Source organism: Erythrolamprus reginae, chromosome 11 (assembly GCF_031021105.1).
Source record: "Erythrolamprus reginae isolate rEryReg1 chromosome 11, rEryReg1.hap1, whole genome shotgun sequence".
In the NCBI taxonomy this organism is placed as follows: domain Eukaryota; kingdom Metazoa; phylum Chordata; class Lepidosauria; order Squamata; family Dipsadidae; genus Erythrolamprus; species Erythrolamprus reginae.
In genome coordinates, this window is record NC_091960.1 from 36839230 (window position 1) to 36860418 (window position 21189).

The window sequence follows — 21189 nt, forward strand, 5'->3', positions numbered from 1 at the left end:
AAGTATCTTTGGACATTTGGAAATAGTATAAGGGCAGACTAGATGGACCATGAGGTCTTTTTCTGCCGTCAGTCTTCTGTGTTTCTATGTTTCTATGTTTCTATTTTTGAGGGTGTTAATTTATTATTATTTATTTTATTTATTTAATGTCAGAAATGTGGTATGGGTTCCAAACAGTTGAGCTGTATTTGAGGATGGGTCTGGGGAAAGTTCTGTAAGCTCTGGTAAGTAGTGTGAGATTTCCAGAGCAGAAGCTACGACACATCCTCTTTCTCCCTTTCTCTCTCTCTCTTTCTCTCCCTCCCTGCTCGGCCTCCCCCCCCCCCTCCAAGTGCTGTCTAGTTCCTGTTCTACTCTTTCACAATAGAAGATTCAGCCTGAGCTCCCAGCAACATAACAAACAGCTGTTGCAAAGTTTCTCCACCACTGTCCTTTGCCAATATCGGTTGGCCGGCTTGGCTGGCTGGGGGCACGAACGGAGAGACCAATCTCTGTCCCCTCCAGTCTTTGCCACTAGGTGGGGGGGTCCTGTTTCCAAAACACCTTTGAAAGTCCCAGAGGCGATCCAGTTCCCCGTTCAGCTCTCAGGTAAGAAAAGTGGGGGCTCCCAACTCTTTGGCTTTCTCCCAACATGAACTGGGTCCAGAGGAATGCTTCCGTGCTGCGAAAGAGGATCCTTTTACTGGAAGTTCCTGCAAACAGCGAGAGATCTGCTCTGCTCTAAACTCTGCAACTACATTCAGCAAAGCTTAATTGCACCGGATTGTTTGTTACTAGCTAAAGGTGAGTTGCTGGTCAGCCTGGACAGAAGTGGGGTTATTATAAATAGAATGGAGCTCGGTTTTGCAGGTCTGTCGGACACTGTGGTTCACCCCAAATTTTTCATCTTGGCCAGTAACTTTTAACCACCAAGAGCCGTGCTGTTTATGTGAGATCTGTCTCTTCCTTGCTATTCAGATCAAAAAGTCTCCTGTCTGTAATATGTAATATGGTAAATGATTTAGCTTTACTAGATAAATGGTCAAAGCAATGGAAACTGCAGTTTAATGTTTCCAAATGTAAAATAATGCACTTGGGGAAAAGGAATCCTCAATCTGAGTATTGCATTGGCAGTTCTGTGTTAGCAAAAACTTCAGAAGAGAAGGATTTAGGGGTATTGATTTCTGACAGTCTCAAAATGGGTGAGCAGTGTGTTCGGGCAGTAGGAAAAGCAAGTAGGATGCTTGGCTGCATAGCTAGAGGTATAACAAGCAGGAAGAGGGAGATTGTGATCCCCTTATATAGAGCGCTGGTGAGACCACATTTGGAATACTGTGTTCAGTTCTGGAGACCTCACCTACAAAAAGATATTGACAAAATTGAACGGGTCCAAAGACGGGCTACAAGAATGGTGGAAGGTCTTAAGCATAAAACGTATCAGGAAAGACTTAGTGACCTCAATCTGTAGAGTCTGGAGGACAGAAGGAAAAGGGGGGACATGATCGAAACATTTAAATATGTCAAAGGGTTAAATAAGGTTCAGGAGGGAAGAGTTTTTAATAGGAAAGTGAACACAAGAACAAGGGGACACAATCTGAAGTTAGTTGGGGGAAAGATCAAAAGCAACGTGAGGAAATATTATTTCACTGAAAGAGTAGTAGATGCTTGGAACAAACTTCCAGCAGACGTGGTTGGTCAATCCACAGTAACTGAATTTAAACATGACTGGGATAAACATATATCCATTGTAAGATAAAATACAGGAAATAGTATAAGGGCAGACTAGATGGACCATGAGGTCTTTTTCTGCCATCAGTCTTCTATGTTTCTATTATAAATAGAACGGAGCTCGGTTTTGCAGATCTGTCAGACACTGTGGTCCACCCCAAAATTAACAGAATGCATTATTTGAGTTGCCAAATTTTTCATCCTGGCCAGTAACTTTTAACCACCAAGAGCCGTGCTGTTTATGTGCGATCTGTCTCTTCCTTGCTATTCAGATCAAAACGTCTCCTATCTGATGCAATCCAAGTGCTTGTTAAAAGGCTCAACTGTCTCCGTTCTGGTCAATTGGCAACTGCTACTGATGTTGTCCAGAAACCAGAGAGAGTTAAGAAATCTTTTGCAGACTCTGCTGCTTGAGTAGGACTGGGGTTGTGGGCTTGCAAAATGGGGAATTGTAAGGCAATGCAATGCAAGTAAGCCAGTTTATTCTAATAATGGTGCTGGCCTAGAAGCCAGCACATTGTAAATTATTTTCCCATCTTAGGCGTGAAAGTCTATTTGCGAGTTCTAGTCCCACCTTTCGGCATGAAAGCTATTTGTGCCACTTGGGGCCAGTCATCAATTCTAGCGTGTGAGTTTTAGTTTTGTTTTAGGCACGAAAGACAGCTGGACGATTTTGAGCCAGCAACTCTCTCTTAACCCAACCCACCTCACAAGCCTTGGTTTTAAGTGTTACCCTTTATTCAATCTGGATCTGGAAAATTTAGACATCTCTTTACCAAGCTGGCTATATTATTCCTTCATTTGCAGACATAGAAACATAGAAGATTGATGGCAGAAAAAGACCTCCTGGTGCATCTAGTCTTCCTTTATACTATTTCCTGTATTTTATCTTAGGATGGATCTATGTTTATCCCAGGCATCTTTAAATTCAGTTACTGTGGATTTACCAGCCATGTCTACTGGAAATTTGTTCCAAGCATCTACGGCTCTTTCAGTCAAATAATATTTTCTCGCGTTGCTTCTGAATCCCAGCGGCCGATTAGGTCCCACAGCTGGTCTCAAGACATCACCATTATACAAGAATTTTGTGATGAAAACTTGGAGTCTTTAATTATTAATTGCAAACTCTTTTATTCTCCTCGTGAGATTCATTCCTTCTTAATATCTGCAATTTACATCCCTCCGCAAACATCTGTAAAAAAGGCACTAAGAACCCTAGCTGATCAGATTACGGAGGCTGCAGCCAAATAGCCTGATTCACTGGCCATTATCTTGGGAGATTTAAACTATGGATGCTGTCAAAGTCCCTGATGAAGACGATGTCTTCAAAGGGGCTAAGAGCAACCCAGCCGTGTGGGGTCACTCACGAACGCGAATCCTAGAAAGAAAACTTGGACACATTCTCTCTCTGGGTGAAGTGACACAGTATAGAGCCATGTACCTCTTTTTATTTGGGAACATAAGGAAATGGGGATAATTACACATACATGTCAAGTGATACATCCAATAACATAACTTCAAACATACCTTTGAGTTCTTCCTATTCCCACAAATATCACAAAACAATTTCCTAGAAACTTCCTCAAAGCAGATGTTTCTCACACCTAATTTCTCTGAAGCCTTCTTCCTTATCACAACTAATCTCCTTAATCACCCTCTAGTCCTGTGTATGCTTCAGGCAATGTAAATCTCCCCCTTTGATCCTATAACGTCCTGTCCAGAGTGATGTAAACTTTGTTTATCAGTGAGATGTTGATTGAGCCCTTTTGTTTCCCTGTAGTAATTGCCAGGAATGCAGACTAGGCAAGTTTAGTGCCCTCCTATCCTGGATTATAATAAGCAGAGCATTTTTATGCTAGAGGTCCAGATATATATAATTATGATACAATCCTATTCTAACATATTTATGCTATACTGCAACATTAAACAAGGCAAACTTAAGAGATGAGCTACCAAAATACTTTCCAACGTGTAAATTGTCCCACCAGAGGCAATAATATCTTAGACCCTTGGCTATCCTTCGTGAAATGCCCTTTGTCAACTTTCTTCCCAATCTCCTAGGTGTTCCTGAAATAACTTCCTCCTTTACTGCCATATCCCACGATGGAGTTTGCTGAGCTGATCAAGACCACCAAGGTGGACGATGTGGTTCTCTCGTGTCCAGGACTCCAGACCATCCGAGGGACCCTGGCGATCACCAGCCATCACTTACTCTTCTCCTCCCAGACAGAACAGAGAAGAACTGAGTTGTGGATACTTATTCGCAATGTGGATGCCATTGAAAAAAGGTGAATAGATTTGTCCTGCATTGCTGGGCTTCTCATCATGGTTCCTCCTCACCCCCCCACCCCAGTTTGTGGACTTCATCTCCCAGAATGCCTCAGCCAACATGGCTGATTGCAGAATTCTTGAGTTGAAGTCCACACAAGTTAAACTTGCCAAGGATGAGAAATAACTGGTCTAGGCCAGGGGTAGGCAAAGCTGGCTCTTCTATGGCATGTGGACTTCAAGTCCCAGAATTCCTGGACTAGTATGATTGGCTCAGGAATTCTGGATATTATTATTATTATTATTATTATTATTATTATTATTATTATTATTATTATTATTATTATGTCAGTACAACACAGCAAACGAGATCACTATGCTGGATTTCAAATTTCATCTCCAGTCGGGCACTTCCCAAGCACCTAGGACTGCGTGATGTAGCGGTGAATTATGTTTGCCGATCCCAGTAAAGCCGCCTTTTGCAATTGACAGGTGGAGATTTTGTCAATTCCAATGGTTTTCAAATGTCCGCTGAGATCCTTTGGCCCTGCGCCCAGCGTGCCAAGTACCACTGGGGCCACTTTCACTGGCTTATGCCTGAGTCGTTGCAGCTCGATTTTTAGATCTTCGTATTTCACTAATTTCTCTAGCTGCTTCTCCTCAATTCTGCTGTCCCCTGGGATTGCGATATCGATGACCCATACTTTCTTTTTCTCCACGATCACAATGTCTGGTGTGTTATGCTTCAGAATTCGGTCACTCGGAAGTCAGAAGTCTCACAGTAATTTTGCTTGCTCATTTCCGACCACTTTTTCGGGCTTATGATCCCACCAGTTCTTTGCCACTGGGAAATGGTATTATTGTTGTTGTTGTTGTTGTTGTTGTTGTTGATATTATTATTATTATTATTATGAGTGGCCCCGAGTCTTTGGAGAAGGGCAGCATACAAATCTAAATAATAATAATAATAATAATAATAATAATAATAATAATAATAATAATAATAGATTTGGTGTTGAAGTCCACAAGTCATAGAAGAGCTAACTTTACCTACCTCTGATCTAAGCAAATGTACCCTAACAAAGCTTAAACTGCACTATCAAACTTTATTGATTCATCTTGGACAATTAGAAGATTAATTTTGTTTGTTTGCTGCTTTGTTTGCTGCTTTGCAGAACAAACCTAACTAATACCTTTCGTAAGCTCCTTAAAACCCACCTCTGCCGTCAGGCACGGGGGAACTAAGATATTCTTTCCCCCTAGGCTTCTACAATTTATGCATGGTATGTTTGTATGTAGGATTGGTTTTATAACAAGGGTTTTTGCTGTTTTAGTATTGGATTTTTACATTCTGTTTTTATCACTGTTGTTAGCCGCCCCGAGTCCACGGAGAGGGGCGGCATACAAATCCAATAAATAATAATAATAATAAATAAATACGCAATTGCAGTTTTAAAATCTCTCATTAGCAATCTCAACTACTTGGGTGGACTACTCAGACCCAAATGAAGGCGATATGTCCACCCAAATATTACAATACTCTCAAGGGTTCTTTTTAAGGGTTCTTTCAAGTTCCTCCACACTCAAAGATGGTGAGATCAGAAGCAAAGGAGGCCAAATATCCTGCAACGGCTGGCTTGGGCTTTGGATTGGGTAGCCGGAGCGAAACAATGTGCTTTTCTTACTCTAACTGCTAATGGATGAGCTTTGTTCCCTGCTCAATCTCCATCTTTCCCCCATTTGTTCCTGAGCTCTTCAAATTGTGGGTTTAAGAGGTGACAATTTTCTGCAAGACTTGGGAAGAAGCATCACTGAGGGCGGCTGTAGAAGAAAGCAGGAATTGTACATCTTCCTGGGGTACAGGCCCCTGAGAGAAAATTGCCTAGGCAAAATTGGGGTGGCCCACATCACCCAGTGTGGCAGAGTGAAGAGCGAGCTGGCAGAGGGAGGGCGCTCTCCATCTCAGTGCCACTTGACCTCTGCATTTTGGACCCGAGGCTAACCTTTCTCCTTTCCTTCCTGTGACTCTCAGCATTCAGAATTTAAGCTGGTATCAAAGCGCCTGGACTAACGGCTCCCCACCAGAGAACAGGTTTGCCTTAACCATGCTCACACCGCACGGCATGCAAGCAAATGAGGTGGCAGGCTGGCGCGTCACCTGCTTTTGGCTTCTGCAGCTGTTTTGCACCACTGGGGAGGGGGACGCCTTCTTGCTTCAGGAGGGGAAGTGAATGAATCCCAGACAGGTGAAGAACGTCCTTCCAGCCATCCTGATACCCTGTCTCTACCTGCTGGACAGCTAAGCCAGGACAATTTGATGGAGTGGGTAGAGAGAACTGGCAACAGGCCCCATAATCAGAGATCCAACTTCTTGCCAGAAATAGCCCAGATTTTGCTATTACAGTGGTACCTCTACTTACGAACTTAATTCGTTCTGTGACCTGCTTCTTAAGTAGCAAAGTTTGTAAGAAGAAGCCATTTTTCCCATAGGAATCAATGTAAAAGCGAATAATGTGTGCGATTGGGGAAACCACAGGGAGGGCGGAGGCCCTGTTTCCTCCCGGGAGATTCCTAGAGAGGCCCCACGGAGGCTTCTCCCTGCCTTTTCTGGCCCTGTTTCCTCCCGGGAGATTCCTAGAGAGGCCCCACGGAGGCTTCTCCCCACCTTTTCTGGCCCTGTTTCCTCCCGGGAGATTCCTAGAGAAGCCCCACGGAGGGTTCTCCCTGCCTTTTCCGGCCCTGTTTCCTCCCAGGAGATTCCTAGAGAAGCCCCACGGAGGTTTCTCCCCGCCTTTTCCGGCACTGTTTCCTCCCAGGAGATTCCTAGAGAAGCCCCACGGAGGCTTCCCCCTGCCTTTTCCGGCATTCGCTGGCTGGGGAATTCTGGGAGTTGAAGTCCAAATATCTTTCAAGTGGTTGGGAAACAACTGCCCTTAACGATTGCGGGGATTTGCTTAGTGATCATGACAAAAAAAAAAAAAAAAGTTGGAAAATTGGCTATGACTTTCTGTACAACCACCTGGCTTAGCAACAGAACCTCTAGTGCCCATCATGATTGTAAGTCCGGAAGGGCAAGTGAGCTGGCAATGATGTGAGTAAGGTAAGAGTTGCATCAGTGTACGAAGCGCTTGGTATTGTGGCCACCCACCACCGCTTTGCTGTCCTCTGCTTCTCTCTTTCTGGGTTAACGAGTTGCTTCCTTCCTGCTCATCTGCAAGCCCCACTTTCAGATTGTGACTGGGGGAGGGGGGGTCTCCATCGTTGGTGCCCCTCCTCCTCCCTTGCCACAGACATGAGCTTCTTTCTGCTTGTGGTTTCTTTGCAAAGCAGCTCACGTGGCCTCTTTTCTCCCTGTTCCCACAGACTGGGCAACCCATCTGGCACCATCACACTAAAATGCAAAGACCTGAGAATCCTGCAACTGGAAATCCCTGGAATGGAGGAGTGCCTGAATGTGGCCAGCTCCATTGAGGTGAGGTCAGCTTATCCTATACAGTGGTACCTCGAGATACGAGTTTAATTCGTTCCGGACCTGGGCTCTTAAGTCGAGCAGCTCTTATCTCGAACGACTTTTCCCCATAGGAATTAATGTAAATAATTTTAATTGGTTCCAGCCCTCAAAAAACTCACAAAGTTAGTCTAAATTATGCAGAAAGACATGTTTTTAATGAAGAAATGTACATGTACATATAAATGAATAATGAAGTTTCTTTCACTTAACTTGTAAACTTTCTTAAACTTTTAAATTTACATATGTTCAACTTCTCTGCCACCCAATCCTGTAGGACAGAGGTCCCCAACCCTTTTTGCACCAGGGACCGGCTTTAAGCGATCAAGAGAGGAATGGGTGAATGAATGGACGGAGGGTGGGAAGGAAGGAAGGAAAGAGGGAAGGGACAGGAACAGAGGAAGGAAGCAAGGAAACTTATGAAAGGGGAGAGTAAGAGAGGAATGAGTGAAGGGAGGGAGGGAGGGAAGAAGGTGGGAAGGAGAAAGAAAAGAAGAAATAGAGGAAGGGAAGGTAAAAGAGAGAAAGAAAAAGAGCAAGCAAGCAAGCAAGCAAGAAAGAAAGAAAGAAAGAAAGAAAGAAAGAAAGAAAGAAAGAAAGGGGGAAGGGACAGGAACAGAGGAAGGAAGCAAGGAAACTTATGAAAGGGGAGAGTAAGAGAGGAATGAGTGAAGGGAGGGAGGGAGGGAAGAAGGTGGGAAGGAGAAAGAAAAGAAGAAATAGAGGAATGGAAGGTAAAAGAGAGAAAGAAAAAGAGCAAGAAAGAAAGAAAGAAAGCAAGAAAGAAAGAAAGAAAGAAAGAAAGAAAGAAAGAAAGAAAGAAAGAAAGAAAGGGGGAAGGGACAGGAACAGAGGAAGGAAGCAAGGAAACTTATGAAAGGGGAGAGTAAGAGAGGAATGAGTGAAGGGAGGGAGGGAAGAAGGTGGGAAGGAGAAAGAAAAGAAGAAATAGAGGAATGGAAGGTAAAAGAGAGAAAGAAAAAGAGCAAGAAAGAAAGAAAGAAAGAAAGGGGGAAGGGACAGGAACAGAGGAAGGAAGCAAGGAAACTTATGAAAGGGGAGAGTAAGAGAGGAATGAGTGAAGGAAGGGAGGGAGGGAAGAAGGTGGGAAGGAGAAAGAAAAGAAGAAATAGAAGGGAAGGTAAAAGAGAGAAAGAAAAAGAGCAAGAAAGAAAGCTGCAAGCACCCCCCCGAGCCCCCCAGGCCGGCTGCAACCTTTTAAAACACGCGCGCCGCTTCGCAGCTGTCTCCTGAAGCCGAACGCGGAAGTTAGCGTTTGGCTTCAGGAGACAGCTCCTTGGCGCTTGTATCTCGAATTTGGGCTTGTAAGTAGAACAAAAATATCTCTCCCCTCCCAGCTCTTATCTCGAGTTGCTCTTAAGTAGAGCAGCTCTTATGTCGGGGTTCCACTGTATATAATGACCTATAAAGCCCTACATGGCATCGGACCAGGACCGTCTTCTGCCACACGAATCCCAGAGGCCAATAAGGTCCCACAGAGTTGGCCTTCTCCAGCTCCCATCGACTAAACAATGTCGTCTGGCGGGCCCCAGCAGAAGAGCCTTCTCTGTGGTGGCCCCGGCCCTCTGGAATCAACTCCCCCCGGAGATTAGAACCACCCCCACCCTCCTTGCTTTTCGTAAGTTACTGAAGACCCACCTATGCCGCCAGGCATGGGGTACTTGAGGTACCCCTAGGCTAATGTGATTTATTTATGTATGGTATGACTGAATTGTATGACTTTGAATGATATGGGCTTTTAGATGTTTTTTTAAGTATTGGATTTTTCACATTGATTATTATTGTTGTGAGCTGCTCCGAGTCTTCGGAGAGGGGCTGCATACAAATCTATTACATTATTATCATTATTATTATTATTATTATTATTATTATTATTATTATTGTTATTATCCTGAGTTTGGCAGAACCCAGCTGCTGCAGGACTATTGGAAGAGGAACAGTCCCTAAACATGCACAGAGTGCCTGTCCTGATTAATTGCAAGGGAAGACCACCTGGTTCCCACCTACAGGTCCCCTATCAGATTTAAGCCCGGTCTTGAAGGTGGCGCAAATTCAGCCAGTGCTTCATCCAGGATGTATCGTGACATACATGCTCACAGTCACTCATGCCCTCATCACCTCGACTCCTCGCCTTTCGTAAGCTCCTCAAAACCCACCTCTGCCGTCAGGCATGGGGGAACTGAGATATTCCTTTCCCCCCAGGCCTATACAATTTATGCATGGTATGTTTGTGTGTATGTTTGGCTTTTAGTAAGGGTTTCTTAGTTACTTTAAATATTAGATTTGTCATATGCCGTTTTATTATTGTTGTTAGCCGCCCCGAGTCTATGGAGAGGGGCGGCATACAAATCCAATAAAATAAATAAATAAATAAATAAATAAACAAATAAATAAATAAATACATGTTCTACTAAAAAACAAAACAAAACTGTATTGTTCTGCAGTTCTGGGGAGCAGTTATAACCAGATATCCAAACTATTCTGTACCCAGCAGCAGTGTTCCCTCTAATTTTTTTGGGGGGTGGGCGGAAAAGTATAGTGTCTGAGCGGCAGTCCCTTCGGGACTGGGCGGCACAGAAATATTAAATAAACAAACAAACAAACAAACAAACAAACAAATAAAAAACCCACCCTGTTTTGCCTGAGAGAATTTCAAAATAAAATACTGTACTGTGTGTCTATAACAGTGAGCTCATAATAGGGCAACTCTATCAATATCAAAATGCCACTTAAATAGTTGAGCTAGTTTCAAACTAGATTTTGATTTTCTTTCCCTCTTCCTTACTCCCATTCTTTTTCTTTCTCTTTTCCTTCCTCTCTTTTTTCTATCTGTTTCTCTCTCTTCCTCTCTTCCTCTCTCTCTCCTTCCTTCTCACTCTTTCCCTCTCGGCTTCTGGGCAGGTTTGGAAAACTCTGAGTTGATGATGATTTTTAAGTGAGCGATTGCTCACTGCTCAGCTTAGAGGGAACTATGCCCAGCAGGCCCCTCCCCTGGTTAAACTCATGCCCAAACTCAGCTCAGCCCAGTTGCTTCCAAATGTTGCAGCTTTGAGAATAAAGAAGTAAGAGGAGGAGTGAATGAGGAAGAAGGACAATAAATATTCCCAAGGCCTTGACTATTGCTGTTCAACCCCTTTCTTTGGAGTCATAACAGGGAAGTCTTCTCCACCCCCATCCTCTCCATTTCCTGTTGCTTCATTTTGCAAAGGGGGGGAAAAGGGAGGGTTGCAAAAGAAGTAAGAAGCTGATGGGCCTAGAAAGTTTAGAACTAAGATGCCTTAAACACGATCTAAGTATTGCCCACAAGATCATATGCTGCAACGTCCTGCCTGTCAAAGACTACTTCAGCTTCAACCACAACAACACAAGACTCTGGGGCTTTGCAACCATGGTAAATACATGCTGGTTTTCAAGCATGCAAATTTTAATCATGTTAGTATGTTTCAGTACGAAACCTTCAACACACATTAAGCAGAGTTGTTGTGGTGCAGGAAAAATGTGGATTAGCCAGACAATGACTCAGACTTAGTATCAATGTATATACAACAATATTATTATTTACAAATATACAGAATCAACAATAGAATACTCTAATAGTTTACAAACCACGCACACAGCAAGAATATCGCTCACGGCAAATATATCTCTAACAAAGTAACTTCTCCCAAAAGGAACGGTGTTGGCGCCCCCTTATGGCCGACCAGTAATATTTCCTTAAAGGTACAGTCTTTACATTTTACAAACTAACATGGTTAGCTACTGTATGGCAACACCCAAGTACAGGGGTAGGCAAAAATCAGTTCTTCTATGACATGCAGACTTCAACTCCCAGAATTCCTGAGCTAGCGTGATTGGCACAGGAATTCTGGGAGTTGAAGTCCACAAGTCATAGAAGAGCCTACTTTTCCTACCCCTGCCCAGGTAGGTTACAAATCATGTGACTATGGGGATTCTATGATGGTTGCAAGTGGGACAGCCGGCTGTTTCTCACTTTTCTCAGTGCCACTGTAACTTTAAATGGTTGCTAAATGAATGAGATGAAGGCCTCCTGTAGACAAAATGAGCGCCTGGGTTTTAAGAATGAAGGGCAGCAATGCTGGCTGGAATATTTGGGGAGTTGGAGTCCACACACCTTGAAATGTCTGAAGCTTGTCCAAGACTCGCTTCAAGATAGAGGAAGTCATGTGCGCTTGTTGTTAACCATGCCGGGCCAACCCTGTTTCCACAGGCCCTTTCTTCTCTGGAGTCGGTGATGATGACGTACCCTTTCTTCTACAGACCCCAGAACACAACCCTGGGCACTGGGTGGCTGACGCATGTTATTGAACAGTATTACCAGCAGGTCGCAACTGACGTGAGTAGAGAGGCCGGTGATCTTGAGAAGTAAAGTTCCCTCTCTCAGCATAGCTGTACACAAGGGAAACCAGGTTGGCAGAACTGACAGCTAGAGCAGGGCATTTTGTGGCCTGGTGTTAAGGACTTTTCATGCTATTCATTCATTCATTCATTCATTCATTCATTCATTCATGTCATTCATTCATTCATTCATTCATTCATGTCATTCATTCATTCATTCATTCATGTCATTCATTCATTCATGTCATTCATTCATTTATGTCATTCATTCATTCATTCTTATATGCAGCCCAATCCCTGATACCCTTACATCCCGGACATAAACTGCTTCAACTCCTCCTCTTGGGATGGTGCTTTTGTGAGTAGTCCACGTCCGGCTCAGCTGGTCACAGATTCCGAGGACCAGGAGATGGAGGAATACTGGCATCGCAGGCCAGTGTTCTTGCCATTTGAGTCTGAGAGTGAAGGGGAATTGGAGACTGAGGAACCACCAGAGACTGTAGAACCCCCAGTTAGGGTATTGTCTGAATCAGAGGACGATGGGGAGTTTGAGGACCCTCTCTTAGATGCAAGGGTAAGAAGAATGAGAGCCAGACATGAATATCTCCCTGGAAGGGGGTCTAGACATTGAATATCTCTATGGGACATTTGACCACACCCTAGCAGTATATAGGATAGGCTGATGGGAAAAGAGGGTGTGGAAAGATATGGAACATTCGGCACGGAGGCCATAGTCTAGGAAGAAGAGCTGTGTCTCTTCCTTTGGATTTGCCTTCCTGCGCTTTGCTAGAGCCCTGAAATTTCCCTGGAATTGGGAGTGAATACCTTGACAAAGCAGAAGAGACAATTAATGGGAGATTTATGACTCTTTTCTGGCGAGAGTCCCGGTGGGGCTATTTAATGGAGAGAGATGCAGCCAAGATCACATTCCAGTGATTTAACTTTTGCAATTCAGAACTTTGTTTGAAAAAATAAGAGACTTTGCTTTTGAGTCACAGCGCGAATGGGTTGAAAGTCTAGACTCGTAGGGAATTCTGTTTCGAGTGGAGGAGTGAAGGGCTCTTCTGGTGAAGTATCTTTGGACATTTTCAAGGGTGTTAATGTCTGAGATGCGATATGGGTTCCAAACAGATGAGCTGTATTCCAGGATGGGTCTGGCGAAAGTTTTGTAAACTCTGGTGAGTAATGAGAGATTGCCAAAGCAATCTGCCATCAATCTTCTATGTTTCGGGCCCTTCAAACCCCTTCATTCTTTTTTTTCTTCCCAGACAGGGGCCTGGAGACTGAGTTCTATCAATGCAGACTTTGGAGTCTGCCCCAGTTATCCCCCACTTGTGATTGTACCCGCAAGACTGGACGATGGAGTCCTTCAGAGGAGTGCACGGTTTCGTCAGGGGAGGCGATTCCCAGTTCTCAGCTACTATCACAAAAAAACCGGGACGGTGAGTCCACCTCCTGTCTCATTCCACCCATTTCACTGTGTATAGAAACATAGAAACATAGAAGTCTGACGGCAGAAAAAGACCTCATGGTCCATCTAGTCTGCCCTTATACTATTTCCTGTATTTTATCTTAGGATGGATATATGTTTATCCCAGGCATGTTTACATTCAGTTACTGTGGATTTATCTACCACGTCTGCTGGAAGTTTGTTCCAAGGATCTACTACTCTTTCAGTAAAATAATATTTTCTCATGTTGCTTTTGATCTTTCCCCCAACTAACTTCAGATTGTGTCCCCTTGTTCTTGTGTTCACTTTCCTATTAAAAACACTCCCCTCCTGGACCTTATTTAACCCTTTAATATATTTAAATGTTTCGATCATGTCCCCCTTTTCCTTCTGTCCTCCAGACTATACAGATGGAGTTCATGAAGTCTTTCCTGATACGTTTTATGCTTAAGACCTTCCACCATTCTTGTAGCCGTCTTTGGACCCGTTCAATTTTGTCAATATCTTTTTGTAGGTGAGGTCTCCAGAACTGAACACAGTATTCCAAATGTGGTCTCACCAGCATTCTATATAGTGGGATCATAATCTCCCTCTTCCTGCTTGTTATACCTCTAGCTATGCAGCCAAGCATCCTACTTGCTTTCCCTACCGCCTGACTGCACTGTTCATCCATTTTGAGACTGTCAGAAATCACTACCCCTAAATCCTTTTCTTTTGAAGTATAAACTAGCCTTGTGGAGAAACATATGCATTTCCCTTTATCATTCCGTGTTTTGTTCTGTCCAGCTGCCAATCCTCTTTTTCTTCTCTCTTCCCTGCACATGATGTTTGCATTCCACTACAGTTTTTCTTAATCTTGTCATCTTGACGATGTTTGCAGATGACAGATTAACAGAGATGGAAGGGACCTTGTAGGTCATCTAGTCCAGCCCCTGCTCAAGCACCATTTCTGACAATGTCCAATCTCTTCTTGAAAGTCTCAAGTGATGAAACAATGCTCCATGCCTACTCAATATAAGTAGCCTTCCATTGCAGCAACAGCAATCTCCAGAAAGAAATGAGTTCATCTCAGTCATTAATCAGCAGAACAAGAATGTAGAAATGTGTTTTATCTGCCCCAAAATGGGAACTTTTGCTTTTTCAAACCAATACGCAGAAACGTAGCCATTATTCAAAATTCATAGTTCTCTAACTTTTGCAACACATGTCATCCATAGTTTCATTTTTGGAAATATAACATCAAGAAAAGTCTGCTTTAAAAAACCCAAAAGCTGTATAAAATGCTCTAAAATGATTTTTAAAAAAAGGGTTTGCAAAAACCAAGCATGAAACATAAACAAAAATTCTTATGTTAAGGAAAACATATCCCCAAATCCATTCCATTTCGGGATGAGCTTTTCAAAAAAGATCAAGATTAAGGAGGCCACAAGGTGACCTTGGGAGAATCTCAAATGGATCTCTTTCCCCTTTACTCTCCTCCATCCATCTCCATCCTTTGCTCACACAGACGATGCTTCGCAGCAGCCAGCCCCTCGTGGGGCCCAACCGGAAACGCTGTCACGAGGACGAACTGCTCTTGTCCACTGTCCTGGAGGGAGGGGAGCGTGGCTTCATCCTGGACACCAGGTCACTGCAGGCTGCAAAGCAGGCCCGGGTGATGGGAGGCGGCCTGGAGCACCGAAGCTGCTACCGCGGCTGGAAGAGGCTGCACCGCGCTCTGGAGAGGTAAGTCCCTCCATCTATTTGTGCTGTGATTGTTCCTGATGGGAAGACATTAAAAAGAAACCCCAGACGAAGCCCATCTAAATAATATAGGACACAGTTTGGACACAAACTGTTTCAACTCCCACCCTCAAAACGTCGCTACAGAGCACTGCACACCAAGACAACTAGACACAAGAACAGTTTTCCCCCGAACGCCATCACTCTGCTAAACAAATAATTCCCTCGACACTGTCAGACTTTTTCCTGAATCTGCACGTCTATTTCTACTAGTTTTTTCTCATCATTCCTATCATCCTTTTCCTCCCACTCAGGACTGTATGACTGTACGTTGTTGCTTGTATCCTAAGATTTTTATGAATATTGATTGTTTCTTCATTGCTTATTTGACCCCTATGACAATCATTAAGTGTTGTACCACATGATTCTTGACAAATGTCTCTTTTTCTTTTATGTACACTGAGAGCATCTGCACCAAGACAAATTCCTTGTGTGTCCAATCACACTTGGCCAATAAAGAATTCTATTCTATTCCATTCCATTCCATTCCATTCCATTCCATTCTATAATATTCCATTCCATTCTGAAATCACCATGGAAGCCTCTTTCCCTCACTCTTAGCCTACACACAAAAAGACCTTCCACCATTTTTATAGCCCGTCTTTGGACCCGTTCAATTTGATCCATATCTTTGTGTAGGTGAGGTCTCCAGAACTGAACACAGGTATTAACTTTTGCTCACTTTCCCCAGCCAGACAAGCCTGGTTCTTGGGAGAAGCTCCTGACTGTGAACTGCAGGACTCTCTGACCAAAACACTTCTTTCTCCTGCCTCCCCACCTCTTAGGGGCCGTTCTCTCCAGGAAAGCTTCATCAAGCTGGTAGAAGCCTGCAATGACCCTTCTGCCCACATGGACCGCTGGCTGAGTAGGCTGGAAGCCTCCAAATGGTTGTCCCATGTCAAGGAAGCCTTGAATGCTGCCTGCCTGGCAGCCCAGTGCCTGGAAAGGTAGAATTGCCCTTGGTCCTTCCCCCAGAAAGGATCTAGAGCAGTGTTTCTCAACCTTGGCCGTTTGAAGATGTGCGGACTTCAACTCCCAGAATTCCCCAGCCAGGGAGTTGAAGTCCGCACATCTTCCAACGGCCAAGGCTGAGAAACACTGATCTAGAGAGGAGCTTCCAGGAGAAGCTGTTTGCGGAAGTTGCCTCTGCACCCCAACTTTCGGGATGGGCTCATGCCGGGGAGATGGTGGTGTAACCAGAAACGATGTCTTCTTCCAGAGAGGAGGCCTGTCTGCTGGTCCATGGAGCTGAAGGGAAGGACACCACCTTGTTGGTGACAGCTCTTGCCCAAGTCATCCTGGATCCAGCCTGCCGGACATTGGCCGGCTTCCAGGGGCTACTGGAACGGGAATGGATACAGGTACTAGCAGGGGATGGACCTGCTGGCTGGGGAATTCTGGAAAACGAAGTCCACACTTGAAAATTGCCGTGGCTGGAAAGCAAGAAAGTACATGTTCTACTTTTTAACTCAATAGTTCCTAGTAGTAATTCAGACAGAATTTCAAAATTGGAAGTGGTTGTAATTATTTCTAAGCACAGGCATAGGGTATTTATGCTACACAACTAGAATATGATGTTGCACTCATCAGGTTCTAGTTAGCTTACGAAATGGAAGTTAAGGATTCCTTAACCATGGCTTATTGTGGCGTGATAACACAGCCACTGAATATTATCATAAAGCCAGTGAGGGAGTCTCTAGCTCTCCAGATGGGGCTACAGTACGATTTCCTTTCTTCCAGGCCTTTAAATCTCTGCTGAAAATTGTACTTTAGAAACTTTTGCAGCACTCAGGCTGAGGTTAATTGGGGGAAAGATCGGGAGCAACATGACAAAATTATTTGACTGAAAGAGTAGTAGATGCTTGGAACAAACTTCCAGCAGACCTGGTTGGTAAATCCACAGTGACTGAATTTAAATATGCCTGGGATAAACATAGATCCATTGTAAGATAAAATACAGGAAATATTATAAGGGCAGACTAGATGGACCAGGAGGTCTTTTTCTGCCGTCAATCTTCTATGTTTCTACGTATAAGCAGAAAGCCTCTTGCAGTTTCTAGCTGACCACCTTTTCGCTTTTCCAGGCTGGTCATCCCTTCCACCTCCGCTGCGCCCACTCTGCCTATGCGCATGCCCGGCTCAAGCAGGAGGCGCCCATGTTTCTCCTTTTCCTTGACTGCGTCTGGCAGCTGGGGCGCCAGTTCCCCTTTTCGCTGGCATTCAACGAGCATTTCCTGCTGTCACTCTTCGAGCATTGCTATGCCTCCCCCTGTGGTACCTTCTTGGGCAACAATGAGAAAGAAAGGTAAGAAAGAAAGAATACCTCCGGGACCGTCTTCTGCCGCACGAATCCCAGCGGCCGATCAGGTCCCACAGAATTGGCCTTCTATGGGTCCCATCGACTAGACAATGTTGTTTGGCGGGCCCCAGGGGAAGAGCCTTCTCTGTGACGGCCCCAACCCTCTGGAATCAACTCCTCAGCTTGGCTCTCCTTTTTTTCTCTGCTGCTGCTGCCTGCTCCTCGCTTTTTTCCTCCTTCCTCCTTCCTGGCCTCGGGAGGTGGATGCATGAGGCTGGAAGGGAGCTGGGCAGGAGAGAGGGAAGCTCGTCCGATGCCAGGAAAGAGGAAAAAAGCAAGGAACGTGCAGCAGCAGGGAAAGAAATGAGAGCCAAGCCGAGACTGGTAATCTAGGAAGTGATTGTCGCGGGCCAGCTTCATTTCCGCTGGTGGGACTGCGTTCCACCCCGTCCTGCCTGCTGCCCACCCCTGCCTATAATTCATGCTTTCACATCCCCAACAATCCCATTTGAATCATGTTGTGCCCACAAGAAGGAACGACGTCTAAAAATGTTAGGTGGCCTTAGCTTTTTTCATGTTTTCCCCAGATATCCAATTGTAATTTTTTTGGATCATTTGTCCCTCTGTTGAATTCCTTCCCTAACACGATGGGCTTCTGGCTGGATGTAGTGATTGGGAAGCTGGCTAGGGACCTCTGGGACCTCTGACTTGCATTGGCTGCCGATCAGTTTCCGGTCCCAATTCAAAGTGTTGGTCATGACCTTTAAAGCCCTAAATGGCTTTCGACCAGATTACCTCCGGAACCGCCTGCTAACGCACGAATCCCAGCGGCCGATCAGGTCCCAGAGTTGGCCTTCTATGGGTCCCATCGACTAGATAATGTCGTTTTGCAGGCCCCAGGGGAAGAGCCTTCTCTGTGGCAGCCCCGGCCCTCTGGAACCAACTCCCCCCGGAGATTAGAATTGCCCCCACCCTCCCTGTCTTTCGTAAACTACTCAAGTCTCATTTATACCGCCAGGCATGGGGGAGTTGAGATATTCCTTCCCCCTAGGCCATTATAAGTTATGCATGGTATGTCTGTGTATATGTTTGGTTTTATTATGAGGGTTTTTAGTTGTTTTATTATTGGATTGTCACATGCTGTTTTTATCATTGTTGTTAGCCGCCCCGAGTCTACGGAGAGGGGTTGCATACAAATGCAATAAATTATTATTATTATTATTATTATTATTATAACTGAAGTGCACACATTTTCAAGTTGCCCAGGATGAAACAATGCTCCATGCCTACTCAATATTAATATTTATTCATATAGATTGTTTCTTCATTGTCTATTTGACCCCTATGGCAATCATTAAGTGTTGTACCACACGATTCTTGACAAATGTCTCTTTTCTTTTATGTCCACTAAGAGCATCTGCACCAAGACAAATTCCTTGTTTGTCCAATCACACTTGGCCAATAAATAATTCTATTCTATTCTATTCAATGGACTTAAATTGTATTGGCTTCCTTGCAGGAGGTTGTGTTTGATGAGGGAGAAGACCCACTGCCTCTGGCCTTGGTTAAACCACGTGAAGTACCTGAACCCCCTTTATGCGTACAACCCCCTGGTCATCTGGCCCTCCGTGGAACCACAGAGCTTGATGCTCTGGCAAGGTAGGGGGACAACCCACCATTCCTTTTACCATATAAAGTACAAACTCCCATTGTCCAGGGCTCTGAAACGAAGCACTCACGCAAGGGACATTGTGATAGGGATGGAATTAAGCCTTCTAGATTCCAGTTTCGTAGGCCAACATTGGCAAGATGGTTTGCTCAGACTGGAAGCCGAGTCATGGGAACTGAAGTGATTTTCTTGTTGGTTTGAGACATTTTATTGCTCATCCAGGCAGACTCCTCGATCAGAGCAAGTCGGTTACAGAGTTGTTTGCCCAGGTTCGCCTGGTGCACCAGTTGCGGCCCTATTTGGACCGGGAGTCACTGCTCAGTCACTCACGCCCTCATCACCTCGAGGCTCGACTACTGTAACGCTCTCTACATGGAGCTACCTTTGAAAAGTGTTCGGAAACTTCAGATCGTGAAGAATGCAGCTGCGAGAGCAATTATGGGCTTTCCCAAATATGCCCATATTACACCAACACTCCGCAGTCTGCATTGGTTGCCGATCAGTTTCCGGTCACAATTCAAAGTGTTGGTTATGACCTATAAAGCCCTTCATGGCATCGGACCAGAATATCTCCGGGATTGCCTTCTGCCGCACGAATCCCAGCGACCGATCAGGTCCCACAGTCGGCCTTCTCCGGGTCCCGTCAACTAAACAATGTCAGTTGGCGGGCCCCAGGGGAAGAGCCTTCTCTGTGGCGGCCCTGACTCTCTGGAACCAGCTCCCCCCCAGAGATTAGAATTGCCCCTACCCTCCTTGCCTTTCGTAAGCTCCTCAAAACCTACCTTTGTCGTCAGGCATGAGGGAATTGAGATATCTCCCCCGGGGCCTATATAATTTATGTATGGTATCTTTGTAGGTATGTCTGTTTAAAAATGGGGTTTTCTTAACTATTTTAAATTGTATATTATTAGATTCGTCATGAATTGTTTTATTGTGTTGTGAGCCGCCCCGAGTCTACGGAAAGGGGCGGCATACAAATCTAATAAATAAATAAATAAATAAATAAATAAATAAACAAACAAACAAACAAACAAACAAACAAACAAACAAACAAACAAACTCCTCCCACGCCAACCTTAGGTTTGGCTGTCTAACATAGATGCTGGGGCTGGAATCTAAGTGAGTCTTCTGGCTGATGTTCTTTATAAAGAATTGCTGCAAAGATATAAAATATTGCTGTTTGTCCTTGTGAAAGAGAGAGATAACTGCCCATTATTCTCCATCCAGGTTTATTTCTCCGCTGGGTCCGTTCATCCCATCATCTTGATGAAGCATGGGAAGAAATTCAGCAAATAGCAACAAATAGCCAAACCTACTCATAGCAATTGCAGAGAGCAAGATGAACGCACACTGCATCACCCCCTCCTTAGTTGAAGCGATCAAAGAATTGTCTGGCCACCCCAAAAGAGGGGACCTGAAAGCAGAGGGAGAATTGCTGACACAGGGCTACCAATGAGAGAAAAGACTCTATCTGTGGCACTGAGAAGACTGTGAATATGTAGATCTATTTCCCAAACCTATTTTTTTAACTGTTACAAATAAAACAACAGCGCTTTAAAAACCTATTTTAGATCAAGAGAATGAGGATAAATCTTTTGGGTAATGAGAGTTATCTGGATGCTCATATGTAGCACCCCAACGTGAAGCCAACAGCTATGTTTGGACAATAAAGTTGACATGGCTAAGCTTTTTAAATGTTAATATTAAGCAATCCTAATCTGTGCTAGATAAGGAATTCTGCGAGTCTACCCTACCTATAGTTGCTAAGATTGAAAAATGCAGCTTTAACCCATTAAACCCATCCAATAATTTCACAATACAGTGGTGCCTCTACTTTAGAACTTAACTCGTTCCGTGACCAGGTTCTTAAGTAGAAAATTTTGTAAGTAGAAGCAATTTTTCCCTTAGGAATCAACGTAAAAGCAAATAATGATTGCAAACCCATTAGGAAAGAAATAAAAGCTCGGAATTTTGGTGGGAGGAGGAGGAAGAAGAGGAGAAGGGCAGTTGCTGCCCAGAGCGAAGGGAACATTTCTTTTCTCTGGGCGCTGGCAGAGGTTTATTCTCTCTCCAAACACCCAGAGAAAGGAAAATGCTTCATTCGCTCTGGGCTGCCAAAGCCTCCTTAA

The 21189-nt window shown here is 44.4% G+C and overlaps 1 protein-coding gene across 2 annotated transcripts; it reads left to right on the forward strand.

The window, feature by feature from the left end:
* Nucleotides 1-359: 359 nt before the first annotated feature.
* LOC139174351 (myotubularin-related protein 9-like) lies at nucleotides 360-20625 on the forward strand. 2 transcript variants are annotated; one of them, XM_070764647.1, is made up of 12 exons: nucleotides 703-783; nucleotides 3769-3995; nucleotides 6008-6067; nucleotides 7339-7447; nucleotides 11733-11858; nucleotides 13129-13302; nucleotides 14818-15035; nucleotides 15878-16039; nucleotides 16312-16453; nucleotides 17177-17397; nucleotides 18911-19050; nucleotides 20288-20625. In XM_070764647.1, exons 2-12 carry the CDS (start codon nucleotides 3811-3813, stop codon nucleotides 20380-20382), a joined length of 1632 nt encoding a protein of 543 aa, XP_070620748.1. In that variant the 5' UTR covers nucleotides 703-783; nucleotides 3769-3810; the 3' UTR covers nucleotides 20383-20625. The 2 variants fall into 2 exon arrangements, with proteins under 2 accessions (XP_070620749.1, XP_070620748.1); XM_070764648.1 differs by lacking the exon at nucleotides 6008-6067 and having other exon boundaries at nucleotides 360-783.
* Nucleotides 20626-21189: the final 564 nt, after the last annotated feature.

Excerpts from the sequence above, each read along its gene's own strand:
- LOC139174351 (XM_070764647.1), top strand. The coding sequence starts at position 3,811 with ATGGAGTTTGCTGAGCTGATCAAGACCACCAAGGTGGACGATGTGGTT. Across the intron at positions 3,996-6,007 it reads GTGGATGCCATTGAAAAAAG|CATTCAGAATTTAAGCTGGT; the intron begins GTGAATAGATTT and ends TGTGACTCTCAG. Across the intron at positions 7,448-11,732 it reads ATGTGGCCAGCTCCATTGAG|GCCCTTTCTTCTCTGGAGTC; the intron begins GTGAGGTCAGCT and ends CTGTTTCCACAG.